The sequence below is a fragment of the Buteo buteo genome, chromosome 6 (assembly GCF_964188355.1).
Source record: "Buteo buteo chromosome 6, bButBut1.hap1.1, whole genome shotgun sequence".
Classification (NCBI taxonomy): domain Eukaryota; kingdom Metazoa; phylum Chordata; class Aves; order Accipitriformes; family Accipitridae; genus Buteo; species Buteo buteo.
In genome coordinates this window covers 29470710-29483817 of record NC_134176.1, presented here as the reverse complement: position 1 = coordinate 29483817, position 13108 = coordinate 29470710, and the positions used below count along the sequence as shown (strand labels likewise).

General features: G+C 41.0%; 1 protein-coding gene across 2 annotated transcripts in view; it reads left to right on the top strand.

The window, feature by feature from the left end:
• Positions 1-4485, top strand: part of NPAS3 (neuronal PAS domain protein 3) — a 623235-nt gene extending 618750 nt beyond the window's left edge. For both annotated transcript variants that reach the window (XM_075030304.1, XM_075030305.1), the window contains one exon: positions 207-4485. In XM_075030304.1, the coding sequence (XP_074886405.1) occupies positions 207-1516 (1310 nt within the window). In that variant the 3' untranslated portion in view covers positions 1517-4485. The remainder of the gene's footprint in view (positions 1-206) is intronic.
• The last annotated feature ends 8623 nt before the right edge of the window (positions 4486-13108 follow it).

The following is a 13108-nucleotide window of genomic DNA, read 5'->3' as shown; positions in this document are numbered from 1 at the left end:
CCTTAACAGTCCTGAGTCAGAGAGATTCATGGTGATCAAAACTCTCCCAACACACTGTTGCAAAAAATTGTGGCTCTACAGAAGAGAAAGCCTTTTGCCAAAAAGTTTACTGCAATCAAACATCATTGGTAGGTGGAAATCTGGACTTGGGTTATAATATTATGTTCCTGTTGCTAATGGTTTGTTTCACTTTCCTTTTGCTCCAGAGGACAATGAGAACTCAAAGTCAGATGAGAAAGGAAACCAGTCAGAAAACAGTGAAGACCCTGAATCCGACAGGAAAAAGTCAGGAAATCAGTCGGATAACGAAATGAACTGTAATGATGATGGGAACAGCTCCAGCAACCAGGACAGCAGGGACAGTGATGACAGCTTTGAAAACTCTGACTTCGAGAATCAAAAGGCCCCTGAGGACAGTTTTGGCACTCTTGGCTCTATGCAGATCAAGGTGGAGCGCTATGTTGAGAGTGAGTCAGACTTGCGGTTGCAGAACTGTGAATCACTGACCTCGGACAGTGCCAAGGACTCAGACAGTGCAGGGGAAGTAAATGCCCAGTCTTCCAGCAAACATCAAAAGAGGAAGAAGAGGAGAAAAAAGCAAAAGGGAGGCAGCATGATCCGGAGAAGGCTGTCAAGCACCTCAAGTCCAAATGGACTTGACTCAGCTTTGGTGGACCAGCCCCAGCTGCTCTCGTCACCAAACAGTGCCTCAGTGCTCAAAATTAAAACAGAAATCTCAGAACCTATCAATTTTGATAATGATAGCAGTATTTGGAATTACCCACCCAACAGGGAAATCTCAAGGAATGAATCACCCTACAGTATGACCAAGCCCCCCAGCTCCGAGCACTTCCCTTCCCCCCAAGCCAGCAGTAGTTTACATGTCTCCATTCCAGACTCCGTTCTCACCCCGCCGGGGACTGAAAATACTGCCAGCCGTAAAACTCAGTTCAGCACCTCATCCAACTCGGCCTTGGCTCCTGTGTCCTCTGACCCTTTGTCACCCCCACTTTCAGCATCTCCACGGGACAAACATCCAGGAGGTCCCACAACTTCCAACTCTTTGTTGTACACTGGGGATCTGGAAGCCCTTCAGAGGTTACAAGCAGGCAATGTGGTGCTTCCTTTGGTTCACAGGGTAACGGGAACCCTTGCTGCAACCAGCACTGCTGCTCAGAGGGTCTACACCACTGGCACTATTCGCTATGCTCCAGCTGAAGTTACTTTAGCCATGCAGGGCAACCTCCTCCCCAACACCCATGCTGTTAACTTTGTTGATGTTAACAGCCCCAGCTTTGGGCTGGATCCTAAAACACCGATGGAAATGCTCTACCACCACGTTCACCGACTCAATATGTCGGGACCGTTTGGAAGTGCTGTGAGCGGGGCCAGTCTGACCCAAATGCCTGCAGGGAATGTGTTCACAACTGCCGAAGGACTTTTTTCCACTCTTCCATTTCCTGTGTACAGCAATGGCATTCACACTACACAGACTCTGGAACGGAAAGAGGATTGAAATATGACCACATACTGTGTTCAGTGTTATACTCTGAGGCATAGACTATGTTTTAATTTAGACCTTTAATTCTAGCACTTTGAATTTGAGCAGGTCAGCTTATTCTCTCAATATGATGGTCCCCATTTCATTCCCTTTCTCTTTAACTTGACTTATTCTTTAATGTAAAGATATTTTTTTATTTTTGCCTTCAGAGAGTCGAAGTACCAGTTGCCTGCCATTTTGTCTTCTTCTAAGATGTGTGTTTTTTCCTTTGCATCTTTATTAAGATGCCTTTAATATGTGTATGCCTCTGCCATAGAATACTCAGTGTTGTGGTAAAGAGATTTTAAAGTGACAACCATTGGTTTTACTTCAAAATGATCTTGATATGATCAAGATTAAAAGAGACAAGCATAAACAATGTGCCCTGTTTGACTAAGTCAAATGAAAGGGGGGTTTTGTTCCTAATTCCTTTAAAAATAGGGGATAGTATTTTAGAATTTTATGCAGAGTTTAATTCTCTTTTTATGGTTAAGATTTTCTTACTTGCACATAAAATAATTTGGGTTCTTAAAAAGTTAATTTCTGGCCTGTGACTAGAATGTTAAAAAGTTGGACTAAATGTTAATTACTGAAACTTTAACTTAATTTCTAAAACCATGGTGCTATCATTTATTAATCTGTAATGTCTTCATACAATATGCAGCTTGTGGGCTGGGTTTTTTGGAAAGAATGTGTTCCGTACCGGTTTATAGTCGGGTGCTGCAGTCTCCTTGGTTAGTTAAGACAAAAGCCCTCATTAACATTTGCTGCAGGACTTAAAATTTTTTACCTCCAAACTAACAAGCATAGCCTCACATCAAATTTAAATGGGTCAGGAAGCCTTTTTCAAAAAGTGCTTAAAAACAAAAAAATCAATTTAATTGACGCGAGGAGCAGTTTCTTAGGTGCATATTGTTTTGCTTTATTTTTTTCTCAGTGTAACTGAGGCTAATTTTACAACATCAAATAACACTTCAGAGTAAAAAAAAAAAACAGAAGAACTATTTAACATGTTTTGTTTGTTTTTCATTTAATATTATAGAGGGAAGGTTGTAAATTTCTTTTTTTTTCTTTGATTTGGATATTTTTTGTTGTTTTTTCCTTATTTCTAGTGTTGAAACCAATATGTTTTAAAACTAAAGAATGGGTTAATAAGCTTGAAATAGATAACTACAACTGAAAACTGCACATTAAGTAAAAGAAAAGAAATCTCCTATTTTGTCTTTGTTGCCAGAAATCACAGTGTAGTGTCAAACACTCCAAATGACTGTCAAATATAAATTCTTCTTCCACTCCATCTTTGGCAGCTGTTTGTTAAGGCATCTAATAACAGATGTGAGAACTGTAATGTGTACAATGTGTAAGTGTCCTTGGCTGTCAGTCCCATTGCAGTTTCAATGTGTGTTACTATATGCAGTATATACTAAGCTAATGTAGTTGTTTTGTCCTTTGTCTTCTCTGTGCTTTATCTCTAGTCCGGAGTGGTAAAGTCCCATTCCTGCAGTCCTAGTGAACCAGTGATTCTTGGGGGTTAGTGGTTTTTGTGTGGTGGCCTTCCTCTGTAATGTCACCTTATGCTGCTTCCACTGTCTGTATACCTTTTAATTTCTGCTGTTGCTTTGCTGTTGTGTATTCTCAAACCTCTCTCTCCCCCTTCCTCTCTCCGCTCCCCTCCACACTTTTCCCCTCTCTCTTTCTCTCGCTCTCTCGTTCTCTCTTCTTCACTCTCAGAGATAAAAGACTCTTAACTAGCTCAAGGTTAATGGAGCCATTTTTCCCACAGAGGAATTCTGGGTATGACTTACTCTTCCAGTGTACCCCACAATGCACTACAGAGTAATGCTCAGAGATATTAAGCAAATTGACGCCATATAGCCTCAGTTGTTAACATTCCCAGAGTCCCTTGTGCTCGAACTGTAAGCAGAGGGTGCATTTCTTTGGTTTTCTCCCGGGTAGGCTGGCGGAGTAATACGTAGAGCAATTACAGTGAGATAGGAAATGCTTTCAAAGGTTGACCAGCATTGTTTAAAAAGGAAACTGAGCTTAGAATTGTCATATATATTTGCTTATGTGTGCAATGCTAATATATTAACTCAGCTGTCCTTTGAATTTTTGATCACTCACTGCATTGAGTCAATTCCTGCGGTAGCTTTGAATTTGAGAAGTAGGTCCGAGCCATAGCGGAGTAATAGCAAAAAAGGAATTGGATGCCACAAAATTAATTAATGAGCTTGTTTTTAAAGGTTCCATTGGAAGGATTTAAGTAGGTCTAAAAAAGGCGAGAAAGCTGACTGGGAAATTCAAAGTTTAATTTTGGAAGCTCTGCTCTAGCTTTGGAACAATCAAAGGAGTGCACCTATCAGCTACAAAGAACAGCTAGACAGCTGTTGTTGTTTTGGGTTTTTTTTTATAAATGTTTCTGTGTTGTGTCAAAATGATTTCTGGTGATTTAAACTAACAGATAATCACAGCTGCTGTCTAAATCCATAGTGTTTAAAATTACAAAATGAAAAAAAAACTTCATTACCTGTGAAGACTGTGTCTGTGTTTTTAACTATTTCTTGTACAAATATATGAAATCTTTTATGAGGAGACTGGTGCCAAGTAGCTGAATAATGGGGAAAGGGATTCTGTTCGTATAAATCTTAGCAGTGTTACCAACTCTACAATATAAAGAAAATTAAAATGTTAAAAAGTGACAGCTATGGTACATTTATTTTGTGTTAAGCTAACCGAATCTAACTTCTTGAGTGCCTGGCTTATTTGAAACATTTTTTTCATTGATCATTGATAATGCTGCAAATCAGAAATGTACATACTTCATTTACAACAGGGTTCTTTTTATACTTTTGTAGATTCTCATACATGTCATACATGGTTGTCTTTATGTAACTTAATTTTTTTTCATCCCGCAGGTGCCATTTTCATAATAAACTTCTCTTGGATTTGTTACTATCTGGCATCATTTCTTTTACATATAACCATCCTGACTAATGAATGCTGGTAGTATTTGTTTGAGCAGGTATTTTTTAATTGTTTTGTTTAAAAAAAATAACAAAAAAAAAACAAACCAAGAAAAAATAACCAAAAATCAAAGAGGATAAAGCTAGATTTTATTAACACTTGCGAAATGAAGAAAAGAAGCTGCCAAGATGTAGGTTAAGAATGCTAATCCAAATACTACAACAAACTTGCCACCATCCTAAATTCTCAGCTACCCCAACTCATTGTCATATTGAGCATTTTTATGCACATTATCAAAGCTGAATAATGGACCTGCAACATTAACCACTATAGAAAGTGTGCATTTTTTCTTGATTAATGCACACTGGAAGAAGTCAGCTTTTGTACATTAATCATTTAAAATGCACTTTATATTTTCATTTTTGTACTCTACAATGTTACTATGAAACTCTTCAGTCACATTATATCCTACCTAGGCTGCTGATTCTTTTAAATGTGTACTTTCTTTCCCCAGACTGGCAACATGTAAGTTGTTGGTGTCGTGTGGCTAGACTTTCTGCCTTTACAGACTGAGGACAGAAACATTTACCATTGTAGAAAAGACAAGGAAAAAAGCCTTGACCTCACAACTGAAGGGAAAAAGAAAGTCAAATACAGTTTTGATTATGCAGACATCCACACACTGTGGTTAACCCTAAAAAGGGAACAGCCATTGGCGATTACACCTGCCTAAGTTCTGTAAAAAGGCCCAGAGCGAGCGTGTTTGGTCTCTGCCGTGAAAAGCAAGGCGAAGCTGTGCTACGGCAGATGCCGCCCCAGGTACCCATCACTGCGGGCCGACTCTGGCGGTGGCTGCGGCACATGCGAGGAGGGGCCGGCTCGTGGCAGGGGAGGGGAGTGGGACCCGTCTCACCCACGGCTCGCGTGGTCTCTGCGTTTCTCCTTCACTCATTGGCTTTCTTTACAGTCCCTCCCCGGCCTGTGACAGAGATTTCCAGATTCCATGTTTTCTTTTGTTATTGCTGAGTATGCAATCTCTAAGAACGCAAATCTGGGGCACGTAAAGTCAAGATAGTGCTGCCAAAAGCTGTAAGCAATTTGGAGTGCCCAAATCTTTTCTCCTCTGTATGTCCACTTACTTAGAAATTAAAACTACCAGGCTAGTCATTCTGTATCAGATTTTGGTTGCCTTATTAATCCTGAGTAAAACTGTCTAATCAGTTGCACAGTTCTCAGCACATCTCTTTACAGCAAAAGATGAACTCAGCTGAAGAGCATGCGAATGTCGCTTGCTGGGCTGATAAAACAACAACAACAACAAAACAAAAAAAAAAAAAAAAAAAAAAAAAAACACAAAAAATGTATGCACAGTTACAGCTCAGTGAGCCAGCCCAGTAGCTTCATAGCCTGAAGTCTGGCTCTTTGAGTTTCCGAGCAGTTCAGGATTCCCACTTCCCAGGCTCCAAGCATTGAGTTTGATATGTCTCCAACTTGCAGGGGGTAGAAAGGAGCAGAGGTTAGTGGTGCTGCTGTCTGCTCTGCTCGCATGTTCCAGTTGGCAATGCATCTTGTTTATGAGGTAGCTAAGGGTATGGCTGCCAACCGAGAGGAAAACAGAATTTAAATGGAAATTGGAAGAATGACCAGAATAAAGCTTAATGGAAGAATAACATGCCTGTTCCAAATAAGCGTTAACCAATATTAACTAAAGCCACTAATTCCAAGAAGGGGCTTGAGGGGGGCATTTCTGAGTTGTTGTAAAGGCTTCTTAAGTCTCAACCATACTGCCTATACATTGCATCAGAGCACAGAGTTGATGGTCAAGATGAATAGACTGCTCTAAGACTCCTAGTTGAATGAGAAAGTTTGCACATTAAAGAAAATGATGGAAAGGCTGTTTCATGGGGGTTTTTAATAGTGGCGCTGTTTCATTAGTTAGCTTTGGGGAATGGATTTTGTAAATTATTATTTGTAGCAACTTTAAGAAACAAAAACAACTGCTTGAAAGGGTTGAATCCTTTGAAAGGGGTTCTTTGGAGTTGGCCTGGTTGCTATTTTTATATTTGAAGAAAAACTGTTTGCCATGCAGGAAGTTGGGCAAACTTTGTCAAGTCATTTCATCAAAGAACATTTCCTAAAACAACTGATAGCAGTAACTGCCATCTCTGGAAAGTCTCTTCCTGAGCCACTTGTTTTGCAAGGTGATATACGCAGGTATCTAAAAGCCACCTGAAGGGTTGCAAGGGGAAAAGGGCTCTTTCAAAGTACATGACTCTGAAAAGTTACAGTGATAGAAAAACGTTTCAGGACTACTTAGATAACCAGCTGTGACAGTTTACACTGGTCCGATTGCAAGGTGGTCATGTCAGTGGAGTAACTGTGATGCCCCTGACAGCACATTTATTGTTCTGATTCTAGGAACTGCATTAGTTTAAATGTGTCAGTGCTTTCAGAACTATTTGCATAGTATTTTTCCTTCTTGCCATTGTAATTTCTTTATTTTCATTTTAGGGCTGGGGTGGGAGGGTGGAAAGGCTGGATGTGCGTTGTCAACTAATTTAATGAACTGTCATCTATGAGCGAGTTTACTGAGGAGCCTACAGAAATGTGAACAAATGGGATGTCACCAGAGCCACAGATGCTCAGGTAAGATCAAACCATTTATAAAACATGCACATGCATGCACACAGACATACAGTTCTGCTACCTCTGAAAGCCAGTTGGGCTTTCAGACTGGGCAGGGTAGTACCTATGTATATATGCATAATAAAGGTCCTTTCTTCCCCTCTTCCACCTATTCCTTCATCTTTTCATCAGAAGCAGTGAGTACTGGAAGCTGTTTTCATAAAACATATCCAATCACATCAACACTTTCTTCCACAAAATCAAACAGGATCTTTCTGAAAGCAACAGGACTCGAGATGAGCCAAGGATGCAGAGTTCTGCTTTTAATTGACCCAAATCAAGATGGGTATTCTCCACCACAGTTTTGTTCAGAATCAGAACAGCTGATTTAAAGAATTAAAAGATTAAAAGAACAGCTTTTATTTCCATAATCACCATGAGGTGGGCCTTTTGGCAAAACAAAAGACCAGAGTAGTTCAGAATTATTTCATATACATAACCATGTTTCTAGAAGTATCCCATGCTAGAAGTAAAACCAGAGAGCTTAATGACTCAGGTCCAAAGCCATGCAAATGAAGACAATAATTATGAGTTTGATTACATTTGTAGGAAGTTAAAAATCTTTCCCATCTTGTAGGAGTTGTGTAGACTACATGTAATGCAGAAAATAAGGGATCTTTTAATAGACACCAACAGTACAATGAGTACTGACTTAATGCCCAGGCAAAAAGATCATCAGGACCCAATAAAGGCTTATGGGAAGTCAGTGGGAGAAGGTTTGCATTGCTTTGCAGGTAGGAGACTTTATTGCCCAGTACTTTGTCTCAAATTACCTTTCACTGACTCTAGAGACTTGGAAAGTATTGAGATTACCTTTCCCATTGCAAGTTTTCCTGAGAAAAGGACCCTGTCTTGTTTGTAATAAAACCAAATGTAATATTTTCTTGCAAAAGGAAGGGAACCAGGTTTTCCTCTTGCTTTAAAAGCATTCACAGATTTATAGCGGAAATGACAGGAACAGGATGTATTAACCGTATGACCCCAGCAGAATGAGTCTACACCCTTGATTGATTTAAAAGTTTATCTGTGTCCTCTGAATAGCCACAAGGGGTCAAGTCTTGGTCCTGCTCAAATCAATGAGAGTTTGACTAATGACTTTAATGGCTTCAGGAACAGGACCAAAGTTTTGAGCCAATACTCATAAGCAAATAACAAAGCAGAGCCTATAGCACAAACTGCAGACAAACAAGTCGGGCTAATTGGTACAGGGCATCAAGTTTCCTTTCTAATCCTGTACAGCACCACTCACATGCTAAGAGAGCAGCTCTTTTTTGTTTAATTAAAAAGTCTTTCCCAGTCTTCCCAAACTGCAGGGTCTGATCCTTCCAGAGATTCCTGCCTTTAAAACGGGTGGGGAGTGAGGCAGAGGCACAGGTAGGACTGGGAAGGCTTTGCCTTCTCACGCATGCTCTGTGAGAGTGGCCTTGGCTGCCTGGGTCTTCAATATGAAAGCAAAGGACTCTGAGGTGGAAACTCTGCTGGACATCGAAACTTGTATTTTCTGAACTACCAGCATTGCTACCTGACAGCAATATTACCAGTACAGCTCTCCCAGACCCTCTTTGAATATCATCCAAGAGATGGGAAAGTTCAGCACATTGTAAGGAGGTGAGTATTCACTGAAACCAGTTTCCAATTTCTGTTCAGTACTGTGAATCTCTGACGCCTCTTGGCATGCTTTGCAGTCTCTCCTGTACCTCAGTTAAAATTTCATTTCTTTCTTCTAGCCAGTTCTCTGCTTTATTACAGTATGTAAGATAGCATCCTGCAGGGTAGTGACAAAAGCTGATTTCAGCTCAAAAAGTCCAGTCTCCTTAGATTATAGCAAGTGGAAAGAACTAGGATTCTCCAAAGATTTACTTCAGGCTGAAAACACACCCTAAATGCTGTGATTCATCCCCATAGCAAGGACCCAGGGATCTTAGACTTTGCAGGGTAAGATCAGTTTCTGAAAACAGGCCTCCCACTTACTGCTCACTGGCACTTTGAACAAGCTCTGATTTTTGCCCTCTTCCCCACTTAAAAGGAAAGCTCCTTGCTGCTCTGTATACTTTCGCCTCTGCTGCAAGACCTACAGCTGATGGGCCTGGCTTGGCCCCCTTCAGTTCCTAGATAATTTTGTTCACTGAGCATTACCTGAAATTTCCAATTGCATGTTGACATGATCATTTGCTTCCCATGGGGCTGTAGCCTTCCTGTTTTCTGTATGGCATCATTTTTTATCTTTTTTCCACCACCTTTGCTTTTGGCTTTGCCCATCCTTTTCAACTTCACAATGTCTTCACACACCCCTGGGTGCATAGTACTTCCCCAGCGTGATCTATAACCATTACTGCCACTCCCTGGCCCTTGTTACTAAGCCAATTTTATATCCAATCGAGTATTTTACCATCAGTCCCATACTTGCTAACCTTATAAATTAATCTGTTATGTGACACTGTATTGAGAGCCTTTTCAAGTCCAAGTAAATTATGTCTCCTTCTTCACCCCTGTCCACTCTCATTGTCACTTCCTCAGAGAAATGAATTGAGATTGTTAAGCATGACCTCCTTTTTGTAAATCCATGCTGACTATCTCTAACCAATCTATATTAGATTGATATTAAATCAGGAGACAGACTCAAAGGGGGCTGCTATATAAATGCAACCTAAGGTTGCCTCGTGTGGAGATGAGAGATGGGAATCGCTGATACACTGAAGTTAACAGTACCAGGTCTGATGGCTTGCCAATAACTTATTAGTGGCCAGACCCCTCCCCAGGGTCACAACCAGAACTTCTCTGGAGAAAACGAAAGCTTTTATCTGCATTTGCCTAGTGTGTTTCTATTGCAGACGTGAATGTGGTCACTGAGGATGAGGAGAGAACTGGGCTCTGCTTTTATTCATCTATGATTAAGTCAAAATCACAAAGACATTGCAGAAACCTCATTTTCAACAGAATGTTGCCCCACAATTTCTGAGAAAAGCTGTATCTGCATTGCCTAAGGCGCATGTCAAAAGGTAGCATGGGCATTTGCTTTTTTGTACAAGTACAGCCACAGGATACCAAGAGAGTCTCCCGCCTTGGCCAAGGTGCTGGAGAGTACAGGTGTTACATCAACTGCAACAATTTTCCCAATAGCCCATTAAGACTTTGGGAATCTTGCTTCCCCTGAAGCATGTGCCTGTTCTGATTACGTGTCACTACTGACTGATGGCAGAGAAGCAACTTTTTCCATGGAAATTAACAACAGCAAGAGGTGGGCTCAGGGACTGCAAGGTACAGCTGAGTGAATTGCACACCATGTCCCCTTTCTTGCTTGCTGGGGTATGAAGATGGAAGCCTGCACAAGCAGGGAGAGGAAAGAGGCTCTCAGCAGTGAATCCTGGCAACAGTTTAGGTATAAATTAGGTATATTTTGCTAGCTTTTCTACCTCTGTGAATGGAAATATCTCCCTCAATGTTGTAAGCATAATTGACGTCTCTTTGGTTTGGGTGGGGAAAAAAAATTTGAATTGATCCCAACGGTCTGTCTTGAGCTTGTTTGACAATGTACGCACAAAGCACACCAAGATCCAGAGGAGGTCAAAGACATCCCTTGGGAAACTGACCTTTGGCCCCCTGCCTCATAGCACACCCAAGGTGCACACGGGGAGCCTTATAATCTACACCCGATGGAGGCTTATGGCTTATATCCTATAAATACACATGTATGGTTCCCTTTGGCCTTCAAATCAGAAATGCGATAGTCCATGTATATGGTGGGAGAGATGTTGTTCTGGGAGAGTTCAGCACAGTCAGTGCTGCTGCAGGACTTAGATATTCTGGCAGATATCCACTGAAACAAAGGAAAGAGGCCCCCAAATCAGTTTGGCTTGCTTTCAAGTCCTTGACCCTGTAACAGCCAGTACAGACATGCTCAGAAAAATAACTTGCAAAAACAGTAGGCCAATACAGAGAAGCATAACTTAAAGATAAGGGTTATAAGGATATAAAGAAATAGTTGGAGCATGTCTTCCCTGTTCGGAAGAGAAGATTGCTCATGTGCTTTATGATGAAAGAGTTCTAAAGAGGAAGTTAAACTATTATGTATTTCTTAGGCAAATAAAAAAGCAGAAAAGCAAAACAGCAAGTTGCTAGAGTTATCACATAGCTAGTATCTGCAGCTAAAAAAAGTAGCCTTGCCATTGGCATAAAGATACCTCACAGCTATATAGAGCCCACAGTCAAAGAAACATGGTTTAATATCAAGTGCATCATATACAGTTGTACATACAAACTAAGTGACCAAACATCTTTAAGGAATCAGCTATTGGATAGGCATATACCCTAGAAAGTTCCATCAGACAGCAAGTTATATACTGTACCCTTCAAGCAGAAATTGTATAGACATTTTTCTGAACACATCTGATCATGGGTGACAGATCAGATGATGGTGACCTTCTCTTCTGACCGTAAGACCCCATTGAAACAGTGACCTTGCTGATGCTAGTAAGAAATCTGCTCTATAAGTGTGCGATTTGTGGAGTTAAGGATTAGACAAACTAGGAACAACAAAAAGTGAACAAAACATGTGAAACAACAGTAGCAGCAAAATTACTTGTCCTGATTATAAGTTTCTGCCTATGATTTCCAGCATATTTTTGTGAGCAAATAGTGAAGTTTTGTGAAAGATCGAAAGTGTCTTTTCATTATTGTGTTGGCTCCATGTTCTCCTGCCGCAGGTGAGTTGTACTTACAGGAATCAGCAGTGCACTTCAGAGAAAGCATCCATGGGAGGAGCGGGTGGGAACCGACATTTGAGATAGGTAGGAGATATCCTTTAACTTCAGCATTAAGTGTCTGCAGGGCATCTGCCTTCTCTGCTTCTTCAGTTCACAGCTTGAACATCTCCATACCTCAAAACTGAAATGGCTCCCCGCGACGAGCAGGGACTCACACCAGCTGGACGGCTTGAGCACTGTACGGCAGCCACGGCAGCGCAGGACGGGCCACGGGACTCCACCGCAGGCCTGCCTCACTGTCAGCTCTGCACGCTGTCCCTCCTACACATTAGTCCTGGCTGGCAGCGTCAGGGGTATACTGACTTGGGCGGGTGTGGGCACAGCACAGAATTTCTAAAGACACTTGGGGCCGTCTAAACTAAAATCGAGTTGCTTAGAATATTCAAATTCAGATGACTGGAACTCACACCATGAAAACAATTTTCCCGAACATCACAGATATTACCTTCACCAGTAGCTGAATACCAGACTCAAGAAAAAGAATACAAAGCTCAAAAACTTTTCCATTGCTTTAATGACATGGTGCTAGTGTGTGCATCATCTCAGATGTGCGCTACTTTGGCTTCACGGTGCTGCAATGAGACACAGACTTTGTCACCTAGCTATGCATTTATTCCCATTACTTAAATTCATCTTCCGATAGAGACAAGAGGTTTTTTCCAAGCTAAATTAAGTTGCTACAATATTCTAGACCCTTACTTAGACCATGAACACAAACCTTCCTTCCTCAAACTCTCTGTTACTGAGCCACTGCTGCAGAGGGAAAGTATCTCCCTGGAGACCACACATGGCCCTTAAAAGTGGGAAATCCCAAATGCCTCCTCTCAGAGATTCTTGCTTTAGCTCAAAATATCTTCTTCCCTGCTATTCTGGCCAAGTCCAAAAGAAGAAAAAATGTTGGAGAGAGTGAAAAGTAAATGAACCTAAGAAAACAGTCACTTCTAATTAACTAGAAGTGTGTAGTGATACTACTTAGTAGCGCTATTTAGTAATGATACTGCTACTATTAGCAGTAGGAGTTGTATTAACATCAGTAGTAGTGGTGGTGTACTGTAGTAGTAGTATCACGTCTACTATCCCATAGTAATGACAGTAGTGAAGATTAAATAGTTGAGGTGTTATCAGGATAAGTCCAAAGTACTGCTGGGTTTCCCTG